Raw genomic sequence first — 21,285 nt, forward strand, 5'->3', positions numbered from 1 at the left:
TTTTTTAAATACACAAAACAGCAATGGGCACAAACTACAACTAAAATGTAATAAAAAAGAAATGAAATAAAAAATATAACAGATGCAGTGCAAGATTAAGTTGTGTGCCACATTAAAGAGCTCTCTCCTTATATGACTAGCAAGTTTGGGGCTGTCATACATCTCAGCCTACTTTACATGTCAATGGTATCAGAGTTTCTAAAGGAAGGCACCTTCCCAATTTGCAGCTCTCTAAGAACATCTTACATTTTAAATTAAATGAGTAAAATGTACCATTATCATCTGTCAATTAATAAGAAGCTTCATTAGGATGCAGTAGTTACAGTTTGGAAGATATGAGTTGGCTGGAATGGTAAACTAAATCATTAAGATTACAGATATTCTGTCAATATTTAATGACAAAGGGTCTACCAAGAAGCTTTAGAGTTCTTAGAGGGAAGAACTCCATGACCTTCCCTTAGTTTAAAAAAAGAATGACTGTATCTCACAGTGATGAAGGAAGCAGAAATCTGTAATACCTTCTGGTACAATAATACTATTTGTCTAGTTCCTTCTTCCAATATCAACTTAAATCTAGCGGGAAATTAAAAGTATTACCTATATCCATGTGGTCTTATCCCCATACCAGCAACGTCAGGAGGATAGGGTCCACGTTGATCTTTGGGAAAAACTGAATATCTAGGTCCTAGTGGAGGGATAATAGGTGATCGAATGTTCCCGGGATAGGGAGGTGGAGGTCGAGTGAAAGCCTGGTTGATGCTCTCTGGCTGCCAGTGTGGAAGGGGCACTGGATGAGGTACTACTGGTGTATCCTGAGGCCCCTTCTCCTGGCGACTAGCAATCTTCTTCTGCTGTTGTTGCTGAAGAATGATTTCACGCAGCTTCTGCCGCTAAATAGAAAGAAACAAAATGGCAGAGATTTATAAATCAACATTTTTAAAACTCCCAATGTTTCCATTATATGACTAAATTAATGTTTAAAATTTTAAAATGCTTAAAGTGTCATAAAACACTACTTATATTTAACTACTAAATATGCGCAAACACACACACACACACACACACACCCCAAAACCAAACAAATGACAACAAAAACTGGTGATCTGGATCTTTTTCCTTGGTCAAATAACCACCGTAAAAAGTTAAGAATTTTCATATTTAAAGATCTTTCAACAAATTCACAAAGAATGAAATAAGATCCAGGTTAAATACAATTTAATTGACATTAATTTTATCATTTTCATTTTTCCTTATATTAATTAACTCTAAATAATAATTTAAAAAAGAAACTTTAACATTTATGTAGAAGAAATTACCATTTGACTTAATGAGGAACTTCCACAGATAATATGTTAAAAACATTTTAAAACACTGTAATATTTACCTGTCTCAGTTTCTCTGTGTCAGCTTGAGACATATTCACAGTGTTCTGGGTATCAGTGCCTCCTGCAGTTGGCACAGGTCCAGGAAGCTGGGAGACACTGGAGACCTGCTGTCCTTGGGAGCTTACAGCAAGGTTTGAAGAAGTGCTGAAGTTTCCCTCTGACCCAGGACCTGGACGGTCAACAAGATCATGGACAACTTGAGTAGTTCCGAAAGAGTCAGACTGAGGTCTGGGAGTCATTGGAGGCTGATCGTAGGGATCACGAGCAGCAGATGGGGAAGCACGGCTGAATGTGTCTGTAAGGCCAGGCGCAGGTGGCCTGGGTGAATGGGAGCACATGTCAGGTGGCCTGACCAAAGGGCCAGTTAAACCTGGTACTCGGTTTTGTGCTGCTTGCAAAAAAGGATCCTGGTTTGGCATGAGGGCTGGTCTTACACTGGAGGATCTAGTAAAACCCTCTGAAGTTCTTGGCCTTGGTGTTGCTGGTGGCTGAGTATAGGCAACTGAAATCCCAGGTCTTGATGTTCCAAGATGATGACCATATGGATCAGTGTGTCTCTGATTTACCGCAGACGTAACAAACATGTCTGTCTGTGGAGAAGGCCTGGGAGTTGGCGGCTGCTGACTATATGGATCAATAGTGTTAGGTCGGGGAGTACCAGGAGGTTGAGAATAAGGGTCTGGATTGGATCGAGGAGTTCCTGAGGTTTGAGAATAAGAATCGATACCAGGGCGTGGAGTTCCTGGGGCTTGTGAGTATGGGTCCTGAGATGCTGACCTTGACATGGTTCCAGGCTGAGAAAAAGCCCTTGAAGAATGAGTAAAAGATTCACTCATCGCTGGGTGTGGAGTTAGGGGAGGCTGGCTATATGGATCATTTGACTGACTATGAGAAAAATTATCTACAGGCCTTGGTGTCAAGGCAGGCCTTTCATAAGGGTCAATAGAGAGTCGTCTTGATGCCTGGGACACAGATCCATATGGATCCTGAGATGGAGGAGGGTGCAGTGGGGTCTTAAAAGGCCCATTATCCAGTGGAGCAGGTGTCAGCAATGGTCGTGCATATGGGTCAGGTAGCCGTTGCCTTTGAAAGGCATCTGCTCTAGGAGATGGTTTAGTAAAGTGATCACTGGTTCCAGGTGCTAGAGGACCTTTTGTAGTTTGTTCTGAAATCACAGGGGATCTAGGAAGGCTAAAAGGTTTGGGACACTGATCTGTCAACACGGGCCTAGGTGTATCTGGAGGCTTTGCATAGGGGTCACTGTTTGTCATGGAGGAAGCACATAAATCTCTGGCTGGGGATGGCCTAGTGGCTGATGTTTCATTCATCTGAATGGACCTAGATACTGAAGACAGAGGCATACAGTTTTCCACTGGTGTAACAGTACTTCTTCTCGGAAAACTATGGCCCCCAGGAGGCGGTCTAGGAGTACCAACCATTTTTGCATAAGGATCCACTGGAGAAGGTGGCCTGGCGTGAGATGATCCTGGTGAGAACATCTGTGGAGAAGGTGGCTGAGAATTCTGGGACTGAGAAAGACATTCCTGAATGGGTATTCGGGATGGGGTTGAAGGAGGGGGTGGAGGTTGTGGTTTGACAAACACATCATCTGAAGGTGTGGAAGTGGGGGCACTGGGTAGGTGTTTGGAGAATAGGTCTTTATGGAATGTCTGTGCAGGAGATGCATTTCCATTGCCAGGCTGAGGTGTCAAGGGACTCTGTGCTCCACTACTTGGAGTATCTGAACCAGAAGGTATTAGAAGGTGCTGAGAACCAAGTTGCTGCTGTTGCTGCTGTTGCTGTAGTTGCTGCTGTTGTTGCTGCTGCTGCTGCTCATTTTTTACCTGTTCCAGCTTCTGTGTGGCTTCAATTTTGGCTTGTTGCTTACTTTTCTGACGCATTTGCTGTTAAGATGGAAAAAAAAAAAAAAGAACATGAAGGAAACAACTATCATGGAGAAAAAAATAGTTCACAAGTTTATCACATGATGTAAGTAGTTAGCACACTGCTTCCTAATAAATTCTTTTTTCTTTTTTTTTGGTTTTTCGAGACAGGGTTTCTCTGTGGTTTTGGAGCCTATCCTGGAACTAGCTCTGTAGACCAGGCTGGTCTCGAACTCACAGAGATCCGCCTGCCTTTGCCTCCCGAGTGCTGGGATTAAAGGCGTGCGCCACCACCACCCGTCTAATAAATTCTTAAAAAGGGATTATCACCATAGCATGTCATTTTGCCTGTAGCAGTATATTATCTATAACACTTCAATAAATATCTAAGACCAATATGAATAAATACTTTACCAAAAAGGGAAATCTATTTTAACACTTGTTCAGGTTCTATTAAGAACTGTATTCTGAAATGACATAAAAACCCCTCTTTCCCGAAAAGCTAAAATGCAATTTAAAAACCAAATCATCAAAACCAAACAAAACAAAACAAAAAAACAACAACAACAAAAAACACAATCCACATACCTGTCTAAATTTCCATTCCTGCTCATGCTCCGATTCTCTTTGCTTTAAAGGATCTTTAAAAAGATCCGAATCCATGCGGGAGCTGGGATCGATGCTGTCTTGCTGTTGTTGCCTTTTCATAGAATCATTTGACATCTGAACTTTATTAATGCGTAAAGCAGCTCTGTTATCTCTGGCTTTTTGCTTTGGCAAAAAGAAAAGAATACGTTTCAGTGTTTTTAAGATATAAAACTTGTGCTAATAGTTGAAATATCACTCTCGAAAACTTACAGTCTGCTTTAAAAAAAAAAGGACCTGGATAGTAGCCCACTTTCTCCACAGTGCATGCTACTACCAGGTAAAGACATTTCTGTTTATGTGTTTGAATTATAGCAAGAAATCCCAGGGTAATAGAATATATACTATGATAATTCAAACACATCATTAGAACAAAAAAGAACTAGCATGTCCCTCAATTTAAAGATGAAGATAGCAAACTGATTCTCAAACTAAAATAGCTGGAAATCTAAAACTTAGCATCAAGGAAAATTATGCATTAAAAAAATTCTATCATTACTAATTTAAGGTAAAACAAACCATAAAATTATTCCTCAGTCCTGCCCCCATTAGCTTCACCAAAAGTTACCATTATAACTGAAAAATGATGCATAGAAGATCTTGTAGATGACAATAGCATTTATTTTTCTCACAATAAGCCTTTACTGTGTGTGGTCGCAACTGAAGCAAGGGTTCAGTTCAGCTCCTCAGGAAAAAAATAATCCAGCAATGGTGATATTTCAGAATTCCTTGAAGGAAGTTTCAATGTGTTTCTTTCAAAATGTATAAAGACTCTTTTGTAACTATCACACACACACAAAAAAGGAAACTAATCTCAACTGCAAATGCAGTACTATCTGTTAAGAGACAAAACGATTTTAAGATGAGATTAATTGTGTCTTTAATATACTCTGGTCTGTTAAAAATGTTCTGTCCTTTAGTAAAAATAACTTATGTTCTTTAGCAAAAGAAAAATGAGTTAACAAATAACTTTAAAATAAAGACACCTGCTAGTTTTCTCAGTATTGAGTATTTCTTTTCATTACCTAATAAAAATAAGTTTCAAATATTGTGTTTAAAGATATAACACATAGGAATTTTTAAATACCACATATGGTGCTCTTTCCTGAGAGCTGGCTTTTCTCCACAACTTGGCAATTTGTTTCACTCGAGTAGTCCAATCTGCAAAACCACAGAAGACACACTTCAGAAATAAGGTGATACAGTGTTGTAATAAAAACTAATAATAAACTGTTTATCATCTTATTCAGATAATATTTTTAACACAAAACAGATTTAGTATCAATAATCTTAAAATCAGAAATCATTTAAATTCAAAACGTTTTGAGTTCCAACTTGAAATCATAGCTGGTAATTCAGTCTTAGCCTAAACAAACCATACTCAAAACACAACAGAAAACTATCTTTGAGGTTTTATGTATCAGGCATAGATAAAACATTGCATTTCAAGTCTAACATAGTCTCATGATGAGGAGTGGAGACAGAGGGGGCTCAGCATAAATTAAAATCACTGGTTGCTCTTCCAGAGGACCCAGGTAAGAATCCTAGTATCCACACGGGGCTCAAAACCATCTGTAATTACAGAGGGATCCAATGCCCTCTTCCAGCCTCTGTGGGAACCAGGTAACCTGCAAGGGGTATGGGGGAGGGCAGATGTGCTCATGACCTCCCACACCAAGTGAGGAGCTACAGACAGTTGATGGCTTCAAGAGGAAGAAAAATAAATTTTCCTTAAGGGTATGATCCCTAGAAGGTAGGCAATAAATCCTATACCCAGGACATACAGGCACCACAAACTGGACTCTGTGGGTTGTTTGTTGTTACTGCTTGTTTGTTTTAAAGGAGGACACCACTGGGTGGTGGTGGTGCACACCTTTAATCCCAGCACTTGGGAGAAAGAGGCAGGCAGATCTCTGTGAGTTCAAGGTCAGCCTGGTTTGTAAGAGCTAGTTCCAGGACAGGCTCCAAAGCTACAGAGAAACCCTGTATTGAAAAAAACAGAAACAAAACAAAACAACCCCCCCCCCAAAAAAAAATTAAAGGAGGACACAAAATTGGAATGGAACGAGGGGAAGAATCTGGGAGGGGTTGAAGGTTTAAGAATAGATAAATATGATGGCCAGAATACATTGTATATGTGAAAAATTCTCAAAGAATAAAAAAGGTACTTGATAAAAAAAAAAGCATTAACTACCTCATACTTGAGCACTGATAAGACCTAGAAAACTGACAATCTCATAAATAAAAGAAAGTTTTGGTAAATATACAAATGAGCACAAGGCCTAGGTTTACTAAGTAAAGGAATCTGCATCATGGGCAACCAGGTCAGATAAACGTGATGAAAAAGGACTTTGTAGTATACTCTTCAAAACAAGGGCATGGCATTCAAGAGATCCACTCATGACTGACCTGGGAATTCTTCCTTTAAATTAGGGAAGTTAATGTTTGTGTAGAGAACTGGCGCTACTGTTGCCATCTCACCAAGAGCCTCCTCCTTCTCCCACTTCAGTGTGCTCCTCTGGGCATTTGACATGGTATCATTTTCTCCTTCCATAGGGGGAGCTGTTGGTGCCCAGGAGCTGTTAGGATCACTTGCAATTGCATTAAATGCTGGACTTTTGTCTCTGGAAAATAACAAAACACATTCACTTCATAAACAAGGTAACTTTCTACTAACACTACGCTCAAGAACTACTCTAGTTAGGATTTGTTAGAAAACAGCTTTAAATATGCTTGGTGGTCTTAAGTAAAACTCACAGCAAATGTAACAAACACTAATATCATGAATAATAATTTAATGATAGAAAAAAAGGTTAGTATAATTTAAGTTTCCATAAAAAGCAAAATTTTAAAATACCTGACATCAGTATAAGGGGATTGTGCTATAGCAGGGAAAGTCCCCAATCCACTTCCAGGAGGCAGAGAATTATGTGAAAGATGAGAACTGGGTCCAATAAGGCCATTCATGAGCGGCATGCGGGAAAAAACATCTTAAAGGAAGAAAAACAATCATTTTATTAAATATTCATAAATTGTAAGATGCTTAAATATTTGAAATGAAATCTTTTAATACTATTTTAAAGTAGTGGTTTTTTTTCAATATTATACTATATAATACAGAATAAGGGGTGATAAGCTTGGTTATAAATTTTGAAATGTGGTCTTTAACAATCACACTTCCCTAATTTCAGTATAATATACAAATAGTTCTAAAGTCCAACGGCTCTACATTTTCAATGCAAGTCTAGAACTTGTTAAAAGCAAAACTGACTTCTAACTCAATTTGTAAAAGAGAGGAATTGTGTACATTGAGTGGAATACTGTGTGTTTACTTAGGACATACATTTCCTGGTAGGCAGTAAATATTTAATACACATTAACTACAAAAACAATGAATTATAGGTTTGAAATTCAGCTTCTCTTTCAATACTTTATCATCTTCTTTTCAAGTAGACATTAGGCAAATGTAAGATTTCCTCGTTCTTCCCTACTACCATCAAGGGTATCGCTACCATGTTCATGTGAATTTCAGGTATTGAATTCAGACAGTCAGCCTTACCCACTTAATTGTTTTGCACACCTTTAAAAATGCTGAAGTTTCATATAATTAGGACAAACAAAAGCTGAGTGGTAAAATCATGGTCATAGCTGTCGCTATCTACCAGCAAATACCTCTTCTAAGTCCACCATCTCTGGTGCTAAGTACCATTCTGTAAAGTCTTGCATGTATTAACTTTGTAGCTTCTCTAAACCTTAAAGTACTTATGTGTTCCTCCATTTAAGAGAAACCATGTGGAAGTAAAAGATTTTTAAAGGTTTCACGAGTAAACAGGAATGCATCTCTCCTTCATTATAAATTAAAATAATTAAATTTTAGAGACAAGAACTGACTATATAGCCCTGACTGTCCTAGAAATCACGACAGCAGTCTTGCCTCAGCCTTGGAGTGCTAAAGTTCACCATACCTGATACACAGTTACAGTTAAGAGAGTCATTTTCTTCAATTCTACAACATCTATCTAAGGTATAGTAGTTTATAGAAAAAAAAAACATTTTGAGAATGACTTCATGGAAAGAATAGAACACTTATCTAACTTTTACCTGATGAAACATCCACTTACATTATCTCAACTTTCTTGAAATTCCCTTCTCTGCTTCTTAACTTTCCATATTACCATTAACAATGCCCCTCTGCCTCACTTTCTTCTCATTCTAAATGTAAATTAAATTTACATTCTGTTTCTAACAACAAGACCACACGACATCTTTGCACTCACTCTCTTTACCCTTCTCACTTTTACCTAACCTTTTAAAATGGAAAAGATAAGCTGAGAGGTTGTGGTGCACACCTTTAATTCCAGTATTCAAGAGGCAGAGGCAGGTCAATCTCTGAATTTGAGGCCAGTCAGAGCATTTCCAGAACAGCCAGGACTACACAGAGAAATCCTGCCTTTAAAAAACAGACAAACCAACAAAAAATAAATAAAAAATAAAATAAAATAAAATAAAACAACAAGAGGGGGTGAATAAGAAGCATTATAATTACCTAATGTAAGTTGGATGGGCTGAGAACAGACATACAATTCAGTAAATAGCTCAGGAATCTATACTCTGTTAGCAATATGATTCTCTGAAAAAAAAAACCTCACTAATACCATAGCTACAGTTTGTAACACTAGAAAAATAACATGTATTCTTTTATCTATAGAGTTGACTAACTACAACTACCTATAAATCAGAATGAGGTATGTATGTCCCATTTCTACCAAAATAAAAGTCATAAACATAGGCACATATACATGTACACATAGAGGGGTGGAAGGAAAAGGAGAGTATCCCTTTGCACATGGTTTTAACGCATCCTCTGAGAAATCTTGGGTTGTAGATTGAACCTACTTTACACTGCAAATTGTTACTAGCAGATAAAAGAAAATTGGTTAAACAAAATGGGCAAATTTCCAAAAACGTTCACAGGAATTTAAAGATGGGCAAGTCATTGACTGACTCTGAACAAACATCCTATGATGAACAGGATGAGAATCTAATCTTTGAGGAGATCACAAGCTAAAAAGAGAAAGTTATCACCTCAAAAAGCATTTATATTTGTGCCACTCTCTACAAATGAAAGCACATGGGGGGTAGGGTTAAACATGTTTGACCTCTGAAGAAACAATAGTAAAACTGAGACCTGATTTGTTGGGTTTAGTTGTTTCATGGAAGGTACGGTCACCCAAAGAGAATAGTCACCACGTGTGGATGAGCAGAATGAAAAGTGAGTTAGGGTGGGACTGAGAAAAGAAGAGAGGCCAGGCACCATTACAAATGGTGCATGCAAATTTAGGAGCAAGTCTGGTCTAGTCTCAAAATGAATCTTATGTGTTAGAGAATTTCATGGAGTCCGACTGGGGAAAGTATTTTTCAATCATTTGCAAAGTGGGTTTTCTCCTACAAGTCTGTGCCATGTGGCACTAAGGAACAGGGCAGTGTATGTGCATATGTAATAACACCCATGGCTTCAGCTGGATACATCAATTAGTAAGCTGCCCAAAGAGCATAAAGAGCTGGGAGAGAAGGAGTGAGGATGGATAAAGGCAGTGCTTGTTGCCAAGTCTCACCACCTAACTTAGATCTCCCCAGAATCCAAATGATGACAGGAGGGAATCTACTCCTGCAAGTTGTCCTGTCTTCCACACATGCACCAGAGTGCATGTGCCCACACAGCTATGCACACACACAAATAAATCAGAAAAAAAAATTTAATGGGACTCCAAAAATGAGTCAGCAAGATGGTTCAGTGGGTAAAGCCTGTGACCAAGGGCCTGGACAACCTGAGTTTGATCTCTGAGAACAACATAGCAGAAAAAGAGTCTTGATTCCTGCATATTGCCCTCTGACTGTTACCTCCCTCCCTCCCTCCTTCCCTCTCTCTCTCTGACACACACACGCTTGAGCACATATGCTCTAAACAATAATAGAAAAATGATAATCTGGGCATTGTACTGCTCTCAATAAGCAAAGAAGATAGCTCTTAAAAAACATCAGCTGAGGCTGATCATCTGTGCACGCCCTCCCATATACCTGCAAATACACACACAAATAAATTCATCTTTAGAAGGTGATAACATACCCTGATTGTGCATTGGCAATAGCTGCGGTGGATGAGGAGGCTGCGGTAATGCACCTGGCTGAGTGGTAGCAGGACTAAGTACAGCAGTAAACAAGTCTTCAACATCCTTTCCTCCAAGCTCTGGGTAAAATAATCACAGAAGTAACATGAAAATTACTAGGGTCATTCAATGTGGAATGCCACTTTTTATAAAGTAAAACAACAGAATACAAATATACCTGGAATTTTATATAACTTTCCAAGAATTGCTCCTAAGATTAAAAAAAAAAAACATTAATAATTACCTATTCAATATATGGATATAAAATAGCATTTAATTAAAAGAAAAATTATAAAAGCAAGTCCAAGCGTAAAATTGCATGCAAAAAGCTTTGAAAGTCATATTTACTCATGTCTTTTAGAAAGCCTAGATGTAGGGCAAATATTTTACCATCTGTGACCATTTTGTCTAGCTCAGGACTGAGGATCCCATCTAGCTGCTCTTCACTTAGCGGTCGTGAACTCTGACTGACACTTGGCTGAGGCAAAGAGGAAGCGTCATCAGCAATGGGGCCAATATCTAAAAGAATAAGGTAAAAATAAATGAAAAGGTGAATCCAGCACATGCACAAAATGGACAACACTATCTATATGCATTAACACACAATAGTGATTTAAAAGAAGCCTATACTCCTGAATTATAATTATCAGAATTCTGGTAGTACTTTGGAAAGGCTATTACTAAATTTAGCTACAATGTTTACATGATGCCTAAAGTTATCTTTTCTTCAAAATAAATATATTTCCTGAGGAACAAAAGAACATAACTGTTTTTAACTTGGCAATATCTACAAAATCTAAATGCTTCTAAGAATACATAAGACGCAATTACATGAATAACTGCTCTAACTTGAAAACCAGTGGTATCATCAGGTCAACTGTCAAATACAACATGTGAGTCAGGAATAATAAGGTTTGGCATAAATTAATTCAAAGATGCACACTCAGTATTACAGCTTCACAATTATCTCTTGTAAGTAATTTCAATTATTATTTTTAAATATTTCATAGCTATAATCTGAAAATATAAATTATGCTCATAACCTTATAACATCTAATAATAATAGCCTATCATCTACTTCTTCGTACTTTCTTCATACCATTAGTCTTACATTTTAGTCTGTATTTAATATTGTATTAGAAACTATTATTCAGGTAATATTATAAACTACTGTTATATAAGAACCATTCATTAAAATTATTAAGGAAGTCATTGAAAGCACTATGCTTTAGCTGTACACAAAAAGGGAAAAGCAAAGTATGGATTAGTGACGCATTAGCACTACTAATGAACACACATGCACCTACAGGTTGCTCCAGCTGAGATCACTACTAAGAAAGACTACTTCTAGTCAGTGCCATCCATCGCTCAGTTCTTACCAAAAGGGAAGGGTGAGCTCCCAACCTGGAAAGTGCATAAATCAAGACCTACAAGACCCAAATCAAATAAAATGGATGATTACCACAGAAGTGGGAAGGGAGGGAAAATACACAAAAAGATGAGAAAGTGCAGCAAGACTTTTAAGGCAACATGCCTTAAATCTGATGCAATTAGGTAACAGGAATGAGCCAACTTGTTATGTCCCCTCCTAAAGCCAGTCAAAGAAGATCAATACTGGCTTTTTTTGACACAGTCAAAAAAAAAAAAATCAAAGCAAAACATCAAACCCACTTCCATTATTGGGAAAAATAAAAGTGTTCCACATCCATACAGCTCTTAAATCACAAAACAGAAATCAGGCAAACAGTATTCATGTATACCTGAATGATCAACTGATTTTGCAAGATCATCTGAGATTATTCCAAGAATGTCATCATCTGTGTTTAAGACTTCAGAAATATCAGCTAATGGGTCATCAGCAGTACCTAAATATAGTAAGTATATGAAAATTAAGTATTTTCCTAGACACAATATTCTAAAATGTCCTAAGTATCTAGAATATAGCAGCTGCTGAGGCAACTGGCAGAGTGATAAAAATTTAAGACCATCACGACTTTAAGGAATTAAAATCAAAGGTGCTTATTTTTTGGTTAACAAAACATTAAAATTTTAGATTTTGTTTTCAAGACTGATGTATACCGACAAAAAGAGATAAAAACTGAAGACCATTAAGCAATAAAAATAAAATCAAAATCTTATAAAATAAAAATTAATTTATTACTTAAGTGGGATAACTAAGAATGACATCTAGAAATACAGTACAATGTTAAAAAAAAAGCATGAAAAGCGGATTTAGTATTCAGAAATTTCTAGTAAGGCATAAGCCAGGCATCTACTACTTCTGTTCCTGTTTGTTGAGTACTGACTGTTAACCAGAAGACTTTCTTAATACCAAAGAACTATTGTCCAAGTCACTGGAACAAGATGAACTGTTAACAAATGACCTGTTCTCATGGGCTCACTTGCTCATAAATAACAATGAAGTAAGGAAATAAAACAGGCTGTGGGGGATATATTTGAAAAATGGCAGAAATGACATTTCCAGAGATGACTGTCCACGGGTAGATTTTGCTACACCCAGTTTTCAAGTCTCTTTGACTTGAAATTTTTGCTAACATACAAAATGATGCTTTTCACTATAACATTTTGTATTATGCTTTGTACACATCAAAATTATTACACACTCATTTACAGCCCCTATCAGCTGGTGCCTTCTGTCCCACACTCTCTTATGCTCTCTCTGTACAGTCAGACATCTGTTGATTGACATCAGCCTACTTTCACATCCTTGGTATTGTGAGGATACAATAAATATAAATATGCAAGGATTTCTGTGGGAAGCTGACTTCAGTTTTCTTGGGTATATATTAAGTAGTTGCACAGCTGGATCATATACTAGTTTTGAGTTTCTGGACAAACCTCTATAATAATTTCCATATCGGCTGTACGACTTTCCATTACTACCAATAGTTTCTAAGAGTTCCATTTCTACTGCATCCTTGTCAGCATATGTTGTTTTCTCAACCCAGCTATTGTGACTGAAATCCCAACATAGTCCCTCCTCTCATTTTTTGAGACAGGATCTCACTATGTAGCTTTCGCTATCCTGGAGAGCCTATGCAGACCAGTCTGCCCTTGAACTCACAGAGTTCTACTTGGCTCTCTACCTCCCCAGTTTTGGGATGAAAGGGTGTGCCATCACATCAGTTAATGTGCAATTTCTTGATGGCTAAGGACGTAGAACATTTTTCATGTATTCAAGAACACTGATATTTCTTCTTTTGGAAAAAGTTTAAGTTTTCCTGTTGACTAACAAGTTTTTTTTTAGGGGGTGGTAGTTAGCCTTTAGTTCCTTATGGAGTTTCTATATTAATTCTGTCAGATACATAGTTGACAAAGATCTTCTCAAACTCTGTAGGCGATCTCCTCACTCTGAGTGTTTCCTCTTCTGTACAGCTCCATTTTTATTTCATGCAGTCTTATTTGTTATATTTGGAATTATTTTCTACAACATTAGTGCCACATTCAAAAAAATTCCTTGTTTATGCCTCTATAAAGTATTTTTATCAGTATCAGTTAGCTTCAAGTATTATAGAAAGTTGTTTGGGGGCTGGAGAGATGACTCAGATGTTAAGAGCAGTGCCTGCTCTTCCAAAGGTCCTGAGTTCAATTCCCAGCAACCACATGGTGGCTCATGACCATCCGTAATGGGATCTGGTGCCCTCTTCTGGCCTGCAGGCATACACACAGACAGAATATTGTATATATAATAAATAAATAAATATTTTTTTTAAAAAGAAAGATGTCTGATCCACTTTTAATTGGTTTTTCTACAGTAAAAGATGGAAACTGAGTTTCACTATCTACATGCAAATATGTACATTTCCCAGCATTACTTGTTGAAGATGTTACCTTTTCTTCCAAATTTGTTTTTGGATAGTACACAAATATTGGGTAACTTTAACTGTATGTTTTTATTTCTGCATCTTCTATTCCATTCCACAGATCTATATGCCCATATTTTGTGCCAGGATCATATTCAAGTTGCAATAGTTCCATAGTATAACTTAAAATCTAATACTGTGGTAATGCCTCCATATCAGCACTATTGTTTCTGCTAAGGACTGTGTTGTTTATTCAGGGGCTTTGGTAGTTTCAGTTGACTTTTTCCCCAACTCTTTGAGGAACTTCATTGTGACTTTATTAAAGAATGTAATGTCCTACAAACTTTAGGCAGTAAAAAGCTGAACTCACAATATTAGTTTTGTGGACCTATGAACATGAGTTATATTTCTCTTTCCTAGTGTTATCTATCCCCAATTTTTTTCATTGTAAATGTCCTTTATCTCCCTCATTAGGCTTATAACTGTGTATTTTGGTCTTAGTTACTTATTGTGAACGGGACTAGTTTCCTGACTTATTTCTTAGCAAATACGTTACTAGCATATAAAGATAACAATTTCTTTCCAACTTTTTAATCTTTTTGTTTATCTTGCTTTGTTCCTGTACCATAATATTTCAAGCACTGTACTGAATAAAGAGACTCTTTAAAAATAAAGAATACGTACTCTTACATGATTTCATAGGGAATGCTTTCAATTTACTCAATTTAGTATGCTGGCTATAAATTTTCCCTATTATATCAGGTATGTTCCTTCTATGGCTAACATCTTCAGAGCTAGTATTTTCATGATTAAAGAATCATGAAGAGATATTTAACTTTGCTTTCTATGGCTATGTTTAAGTCGTTAATAGTCTCTTGATTTGGATGGTGGTGGTACAAGCATTTAACCTCAGCCAGCACTTGGGAGGCAGAGGCAAGTAAAGTTTGAGGCCAGCGGCTATAAAGCAAGTTCCAGGACAGAGAGAGAGGGGAGGGAGAGGAAAAGGGGGGAGAGGGAGAGGGGAAAAGGGGTGAGAGTGTGTATGACAGGGGAGAGAGAGAACAAGAGCACATGAGCGCTCTGCCTGGCTGCCCTTCTTGAAAAGCAGCAGCCCCGTATGCAGTGTGGAGTCAGTATGCAATGTGTGTGGCTAAGGTGGAGTCTCTCAAACATAAATATGAATCCTGATGTTGTTGGAGAATAGGTCTGGCAGGAATGAGAATACATGAAAGAGACACTTGCACCCACCTTCTCTTCAGCTTTCAGAGTACTGAAAGAGTGGACTCCAAGAAATAGGATTTCTCAAGGAGTCTCATGCTGGGAGAAGGAAATGGATGATGTGAGTTTGTCTCCCTGCAAGAGATTTCACACAGTCCGACTTTTGTCAGACCATCTTGAAGGAGAGATCAGAGTCTAAATGATGATGGGTCAATGATGGGCGAGACCACAGCCTCCCCATGATGACATCTGTTTAAACAAAAACCTCATATCAGGACCTGAGAGATGGACTGGGTAGGGGGGTGTAGGGGAAGAGAGAGGTCATTGGACTTCTCTGCTCTTCTTACTCATATGACAATGTTACATCTCTTCTTTGATTTTCACTTTCACACTTGTCTGTTTAACTGGCCTAGAGCTCGATGGCCAAGTCTAGCTCATTAGAACTGTCAGGTCCCATGTTTTGACTCTGTTGTTGGTTTTGAGGTTTTTATTTGTTTTGTTTTGAGACAAGGTCTCACTGTTTGTTCTGGATATCATAGAACTCAGTATATAGACCAGGCTAGCCTTGAACTCATAGAGATCTGCCTGCCTCTGCATCCCAAGTGCTGGGATAGACTTCGACTCTTAAAAACTCCAGAGAGAGAGAGAGAGAGAGAGAGAAGAAGGAGGAGGAGGAGGAGGAGGAGGAGGAGGAGGAGGAGGGAAGAAGAAGAAGCAGAAGAAGCAGCAGAAGCAGAAGAGGAGGAGGAGGAAGAGGAAGAGAGAAGAGGGGAGGGGAGGGGGAGGGAAGGGCAGGGGAGCAGAGGAGAGAGATTTAACTAATAGGTCATATGTGACTAATAATTTATGCAAATTCAGCATTTTCTAGCTTTTATAATTTGATTTTCCAAGTATCTTCTAATTAGCCACTAAATTTCTTCAGTATCTGTTATGTTTCCTTTTTCATCACTAGTTTCATCTCCTTTTGCTTCACTTTGAATCTTCTTCTGTCTTTTTTGGTTAATACAGTTAAAAGTTTGTTAATACTCTCTCTTCTACACTTAGTATGGGAAGGAAGGAAAAAGCATGCACAAGCCTCAGTCTGTGTGAGTGGTCAGAGGAAGCCTGCAGGAACGGATTTTCTCCATCCACTATGTGGGACTTAAGGATCAAGCTAAGGTCATCAGCTTAGCAGCAAGCAGAGGTAAGAGGGTCTCTAGAGTTGGAGGTCAGCCTGATCTCCATACCAAGTTCTGGATAAGCCATAGTTACACTGCAACATTCTGTTTCAAAACAAAATAAGACCATCTATATTTAGGGTTACTATAGAAAGGAGTTTGCTAATTCAAGTAATTTTGTGATTGTTTTCCTAACTGATTCCATTGTTGGTTGTCATTTTTCTCCATTATTTAGAGAGCTAAATAAAACAAAGGACAAAGTAGGTGAAAACACTGTACACATATGGGAATCAGCTATCCTAGCTGACACAGAAGGCCAAAGTGGCTAAAGGAATCACAGCGTGAGTCAAAGAGACAAGATGTCATAGCCAGTGCAAGAGTGTGGTGAAGGCTGGGCTTTGCTGTGGAGTATAAGGGAAGTATAAGAATACTGGAAGATACGAGCAGAACAGACTGGTGAAGAAAAGAAGCCTGGCAACATTGTGCCATGTGAATGAAAGGTAATGTGAGTTACTACTGCATGGGAGAAAAGTTGAAATAGTTGAAGTTGACTTTGGGGTTTATTTTTAAAGTAGAGACCAAACTACGGAGAAGTAAAAATGAAAAATATGAATAATGAAAAGAGGAGGATTCTAAAGATTTTTACATAATCAAGTAAGAAAATAAATAGTAAAACTCTTACTAAGGTTACCAGTAGTAATTACCTTAGCCACTCAACTAAGAATATTTGAAAGTTTTAAGCTTTTTCAAGTGTATTTTAATTAAAGGCAACAAAAAATTTTTTTAATGGCATAAAAATAACACTCCAGGAGCTAGAGAGATGGTTTAGTGATTAAGAATCTTTTTTTTTTTTTTGCACTGGCAGAGGACACAGGTTCAGTTCCCAGTACCCACATGTCAGCTGACAACCAACTATGACTCCACTTCTGGAAGATCCAATGCCCCCTTCTGGCCTCCGTGGACAGTGCACATACATGGCGAACAAAACATATAAGGCGGCAAAATATTCACATACACAAAAATAAATAAATCTTTAAAATACACACCATACCCACCCACCCACACCACAGAACTGGGGAGATGGCTCAGTGATTAAGAGAACTTGCTCTTGCAAAGGACTAGGTTTGGTTCCCAGCAGCCATACTGTGGTCTATGATTATCTACAACACCAGTTCCAGGGGATCCAAGCTCTCTCTGATTTTCTAGTGCACCTGACATGCACATATTACACATACATGCAGGTTAAACATATATATATATATATATATATATATATATATATATATATTTTTTTTTTTTTTGGTTTTTCGAGACAGGGTTTCTCTGTGGTTTTGGAGCCTGTCCTGGAACTAGCTCTGTAGACCAGGCTGGTCTCGAACTCACAGAGATCCGCCTGCCTCTGCCTCCCAAGTGCTGGGATTAAAGGCGTGCGCCACCACCGCCCGGCTAAATATATATTTATAATACTCCAAATTAAGTACATGAATGAAATTCTTTCTACAGATTGGTATATTTAAAAGAAAAACTACTGTAGTTATGAGGGGACATCTATGGTTGCTCATTTTCTGTGTGTGTGTGTGTGTGTGTGTGTGTGTGTGTGTGTGTGTGTGTTTGCATATGGAAGGTACTAAAGGCCAATTTCAGTGTCATTTGTAAGGTGCCATTCACCTTGTTCTTGGAAATAAGGTCTTTTGCAGGCCTGAAGCTTGCTAAATAGACTAGGCTGGCCATCAACAAGCCCTGAGAATCCTCTTATCTCCACCTTCCCGGTACTGGAACTACTACCATATGAAACCGTGTCCAATTTTTTAACATGAGTTCTGAACTCAAATTCAGGGCCTTTAGTTTACAGGGCAAGCACTTAATGAAAAAGCCCTTTTGCTTTTAAGTATTGAAAACTTACTATATAAAAATTATATCACAAACTTTTTAAGACTAGGTTTTAAAACATCCATCCCTGGGGCTGGAGTGACGGTTCAGCAGAGAAGAGCACTGGCTGCTCTTTAAAGGGACCAAATTCAATTCCTAGCATCCACATGGCAGTTCACAACCATTTCAGATTAAACTCCAGTTTCAAGGGATTTGTGCCCTCTTCTGGCCTCCATGGGCATCATTTGCAAACTTAGTGCACAACATACATTCAGGTAAAATGTCCACGCACATAAAATAATAATAAATATTATTTTGTTAAGTGTGCTCATGTCTACATTAAATAAAACATTCAAAAAGGCAACTTTCATTCATTAAACTTTCTATATACAGGCAAGAAGTAGATTAATTGAAAAAGACCCTACATTTATGTTTTGTAATGAGTGCTGTTCTAGTCTAAGTTCTGATCTTACTACAAAATCATCACATCTTAGGAAATGTTATGTAAGAAACTCTTTTATCAACTTATGTCCTATCCTTTGTCCCCATCCAACTCAGACCTTATCCTCACAAAATTCAAATCCAAATAACAGCCATTTAACTCAAGTCACATGTCATATTTCTAACATATTCTTTGAAATAACTAGGTCATTATACAATGTTTAAAACATATGAATAAGAACTAATGAGTATTTAAAAACATCATAAAATAAAACAAAGTAATCATTTGTATGAATCTGGTAAGACTAAATCATGCTCCCATCTTTCCATCCTTCTTTGTTAATCATTGTTTATTCGCCTGAGAAGAGATAAAACTGCCTGCAATTATTTCAAGGAAGTCAAATCAAAAGTAAAAGTTTGCACATGTTGTCCTTTGGTGTGTAAGACAGCCCTAAAGATAGAAAAATCTTCAGGTACTCAAATTCCTTAAATTAATCTTTTATTTTTGCAGATATAACCTACAACATAAGGAAGTCAATTGTATTTCACAACAGGACAATGTGGGTAAAGTAAACTTTAATTACTTAATACTGAAAGTCATTATTTAGTATACTTCTACTTACAATATTTTTTCTAAAATGAGTTTATAAAATTAAAGACTAACAAAGTGCAAAACAAAGCTTGCCAGGAAAAAAAAATCACACTATAATTGGTAGTACTATAGATTCTAGGGAAAAAAAACATTGTGACTGTAACTCTTAAATTAATATGAATACTGAAAAACACATGTGTTTCCTCTCTTTCCTTCACTTTATATTTTTCTTCATGAGGCTGGGGGCTTTATGCTGCCCAGTCTGCCTCTGAACTCACTACATAACGGATTATATCTTGAACTTGACCCTCTTGCTTCCACTTCTTAAATGGAAATATAGGCACATGCCACTTCATCCAGTTTATGATGTACTGGAATCAAACCCAATGCTTCATGCATGACAGCTAAAGATTCTACCAATTGAACTACATCTTTAGCCTCCTTCATGACTCTAGTTTTAAAAACTGTACATGCAAGTTTGTATAGATAGTATGTATATTCTCTCTCTCTCTCTTTCTCTCTCTCTCTCTGTGTGTGTATGCATGTGCACATACACCAATGCATGTGTGCATGTGTAGAGTTGTGTAGAATGGAAGACAATCTCAGGTGTCATCATCAGGAAAATCCACCTCCCTTTAACACAGAGCCTCACTGGCCTGAGCTCAACAATTAAACTAGAATGTCTAGGCAGTAAGTAACAGTGATCTTCCTGTTTGCACTTTCTCAATATTGGGATTGCAAGTAAACACCACCATATCCAGAATTTTCATATATTCTAGGGTTCGAATGTAGGTCCTTATAACTGCAAAGCAAGCCATTTACCTAAAGAGCCATCCCTTAACTCTCCCTCTTCTGATTTTAATAGTACCTACATGCCCTACAACCGCACAGTGGTTCTCAACAAGGAGCAATTTTGTTCACTAATGATTTAAGAATTACCGGAGACAGACAGACAGACAGACAGACAGACATACATACATACGTACATACATACATACATACATACATACATACATTTATTTGTTTAGGTCTTTTGAGAGACAAGATCTCACTATGTAACTCTGGTTGTTCTAGAATTCACTATATAGACGAGGCAGGCTTTGAACTAATAAAGACCTGTCTGACTCTGTCTCCCAACTGCTGGGATTAAAGGCATATACCACTATATTCAGAAGGAGAAATCTTTAATAGTCATGTTCTCAGGAGATCAGAAGTGACAATAATTATACACTGGACAGCCCCTTATCACAACGATGAACTAACTGGTTCAGAGTGTCTGTTTGTGGTGAGAAACTACATGAGGATATATCATACTATCTACAAACAATTCCCAACTGGAGACATTCATTTTCCAGCTTTTGTTTACTTGTTTTGTTTGAGACAGTTTCTCTTTGTAGCCCTGCCTATTCTGCAACTTGCTTCGCAGAGGAGGCTGACCCTCAAATGCACAGAGATTCCATTGCCTCTGCCCCTCAAGTACTGAGATTAAAGGCACGTGCCACCCCTCCCAACTTCATTTTGCAGTTTTTTAACACATCAGAATTTCTTTAGGTTGTATAGTTGACACTGTCAACTTTTAACAGTTAAATCTCACAACTCCTAATTTTGGTGATTATCATACTGGTAGGTTAATTTGACAAGTCATTTGAAAAGTCTTGTAGAACTTTCCATTAAAAATGCTACTTTCATTGAATATAAATTATACTTCAATAAAGTTAACCTTAATGTATATGAACTCAAACAAAAGTATATATAAGGAGTGTTTTATATTAACTAGAAGGTAAATGACATATGGTATAAAGAAAATACCTGTGAATTAATCTACGTACCCTGAGTTCCAGGTTTTGCTGAAGCAGAAGATGAACTCAGTAGGGGATCTGAGGAAGTATCCAAGAAACCGGTTTTATATGAAAGCTGAGCTGCATCTTCTGATAGATTATCTAAACTCAGCTTGTTTTGTCTGCTGGTATCTAGAAGATCTTTTCCAAAAAATGCTTCCTAGATAAAGATGAACACATAAGAAAATAATTAGTCCTAAATTCTATAAAGCTAACATTATCCTGTCATCATTTTGACAAGAAAAACTTTGCATTTCACAATATAA

The 21,285-nt window shown here is 37.5% G+C and overlaps 1 protein-coding gene across 10 annotated transcripts in view; it reads right to left on the reverse strand.

The window, feature by feature from the left end:
• The window catches only part of Kmt2c (lysine methyltransferase 2C), a 171,816-nt gene that overhangs the window by 45,932 nt on the left and 104,599 nt on the right, over nucleotides 1-21,285 (reverse strand). For 8 of the 10 annotated variants that reach the window (XM_013353872.2, XM_013353875.2, XM_026789401.1 and 5 more), the window contains 12 exons: nucleotides 21,011-21,179; nucleotides 11,841-11,945; nucleotides 11,460-11,507; nucleotides 10,471-10,599; nucleotides 10,259-10,291; nucleotides 10,041-10,160; nucleotides 6,771-6,903; nucleotides 6,323-6,537; nucleotides 5,001-5,074; nucleotides 3,857-4,039; nucleotides 1,385-3,289; nucleotides 598-890 (listed from right to left, as the gene is read on the reverse strand). In XM_013353872.2, the coding sequence (XP_013209326.1) occupies nucleotides 598-890; nucleotides 1,385-3,289; nucleotides 3,857-4,039; nucleotides 5,001-5,074; nucleotides 6,323-6,537; nucleotides 6,771-6,903; nucleotides 10,041-10,160; nucleotides 10,259-10,291; nucleotides 10,471-10,599; nucleotides 11,460-11,507; nucleotides 11,841-11,945; nucleotides 21,011-21,179 (3,407 nt within the window). The remainder of the gene's footprint in view (nucleotides 1-597; nucleotides 891-1,384; nucleotides 3,290-3,856; nucleotides 4,040-5,000; nucleotides 5,075-6,322; nucleotides 6,538-6,770; nucleotides 6,904-10,040; nucleotides 10,161-10,258; nucleotides 10,292-10,470; nucleotides 10,600-11,459; nucleotides 11,508-11,840; nucleotides 11,946-21,010; nucleotides 21,180-21,285) is intronic. The other 2 variants (XM_013353874.2, XM_013353876.2) reach the window with 2 other exon arrangements.

The sequence above is a fragment of the Microtus ochrogaster genome, unplaced genomic scaffold (assembly GCF_000317375.1).
Source record: "Microtus ochrogaster isolate Prairie Vole_2 unplaced genomic scaffold, MicOch1.0 UNK18, whole genome shotgun sequence".
Classification (NCBI taxonomy): Eukaryota; Metazoa; Chordata; class Mammalia; order Rodentia; family Cricetidae; genus Microtus; species Microtus ochrogaster.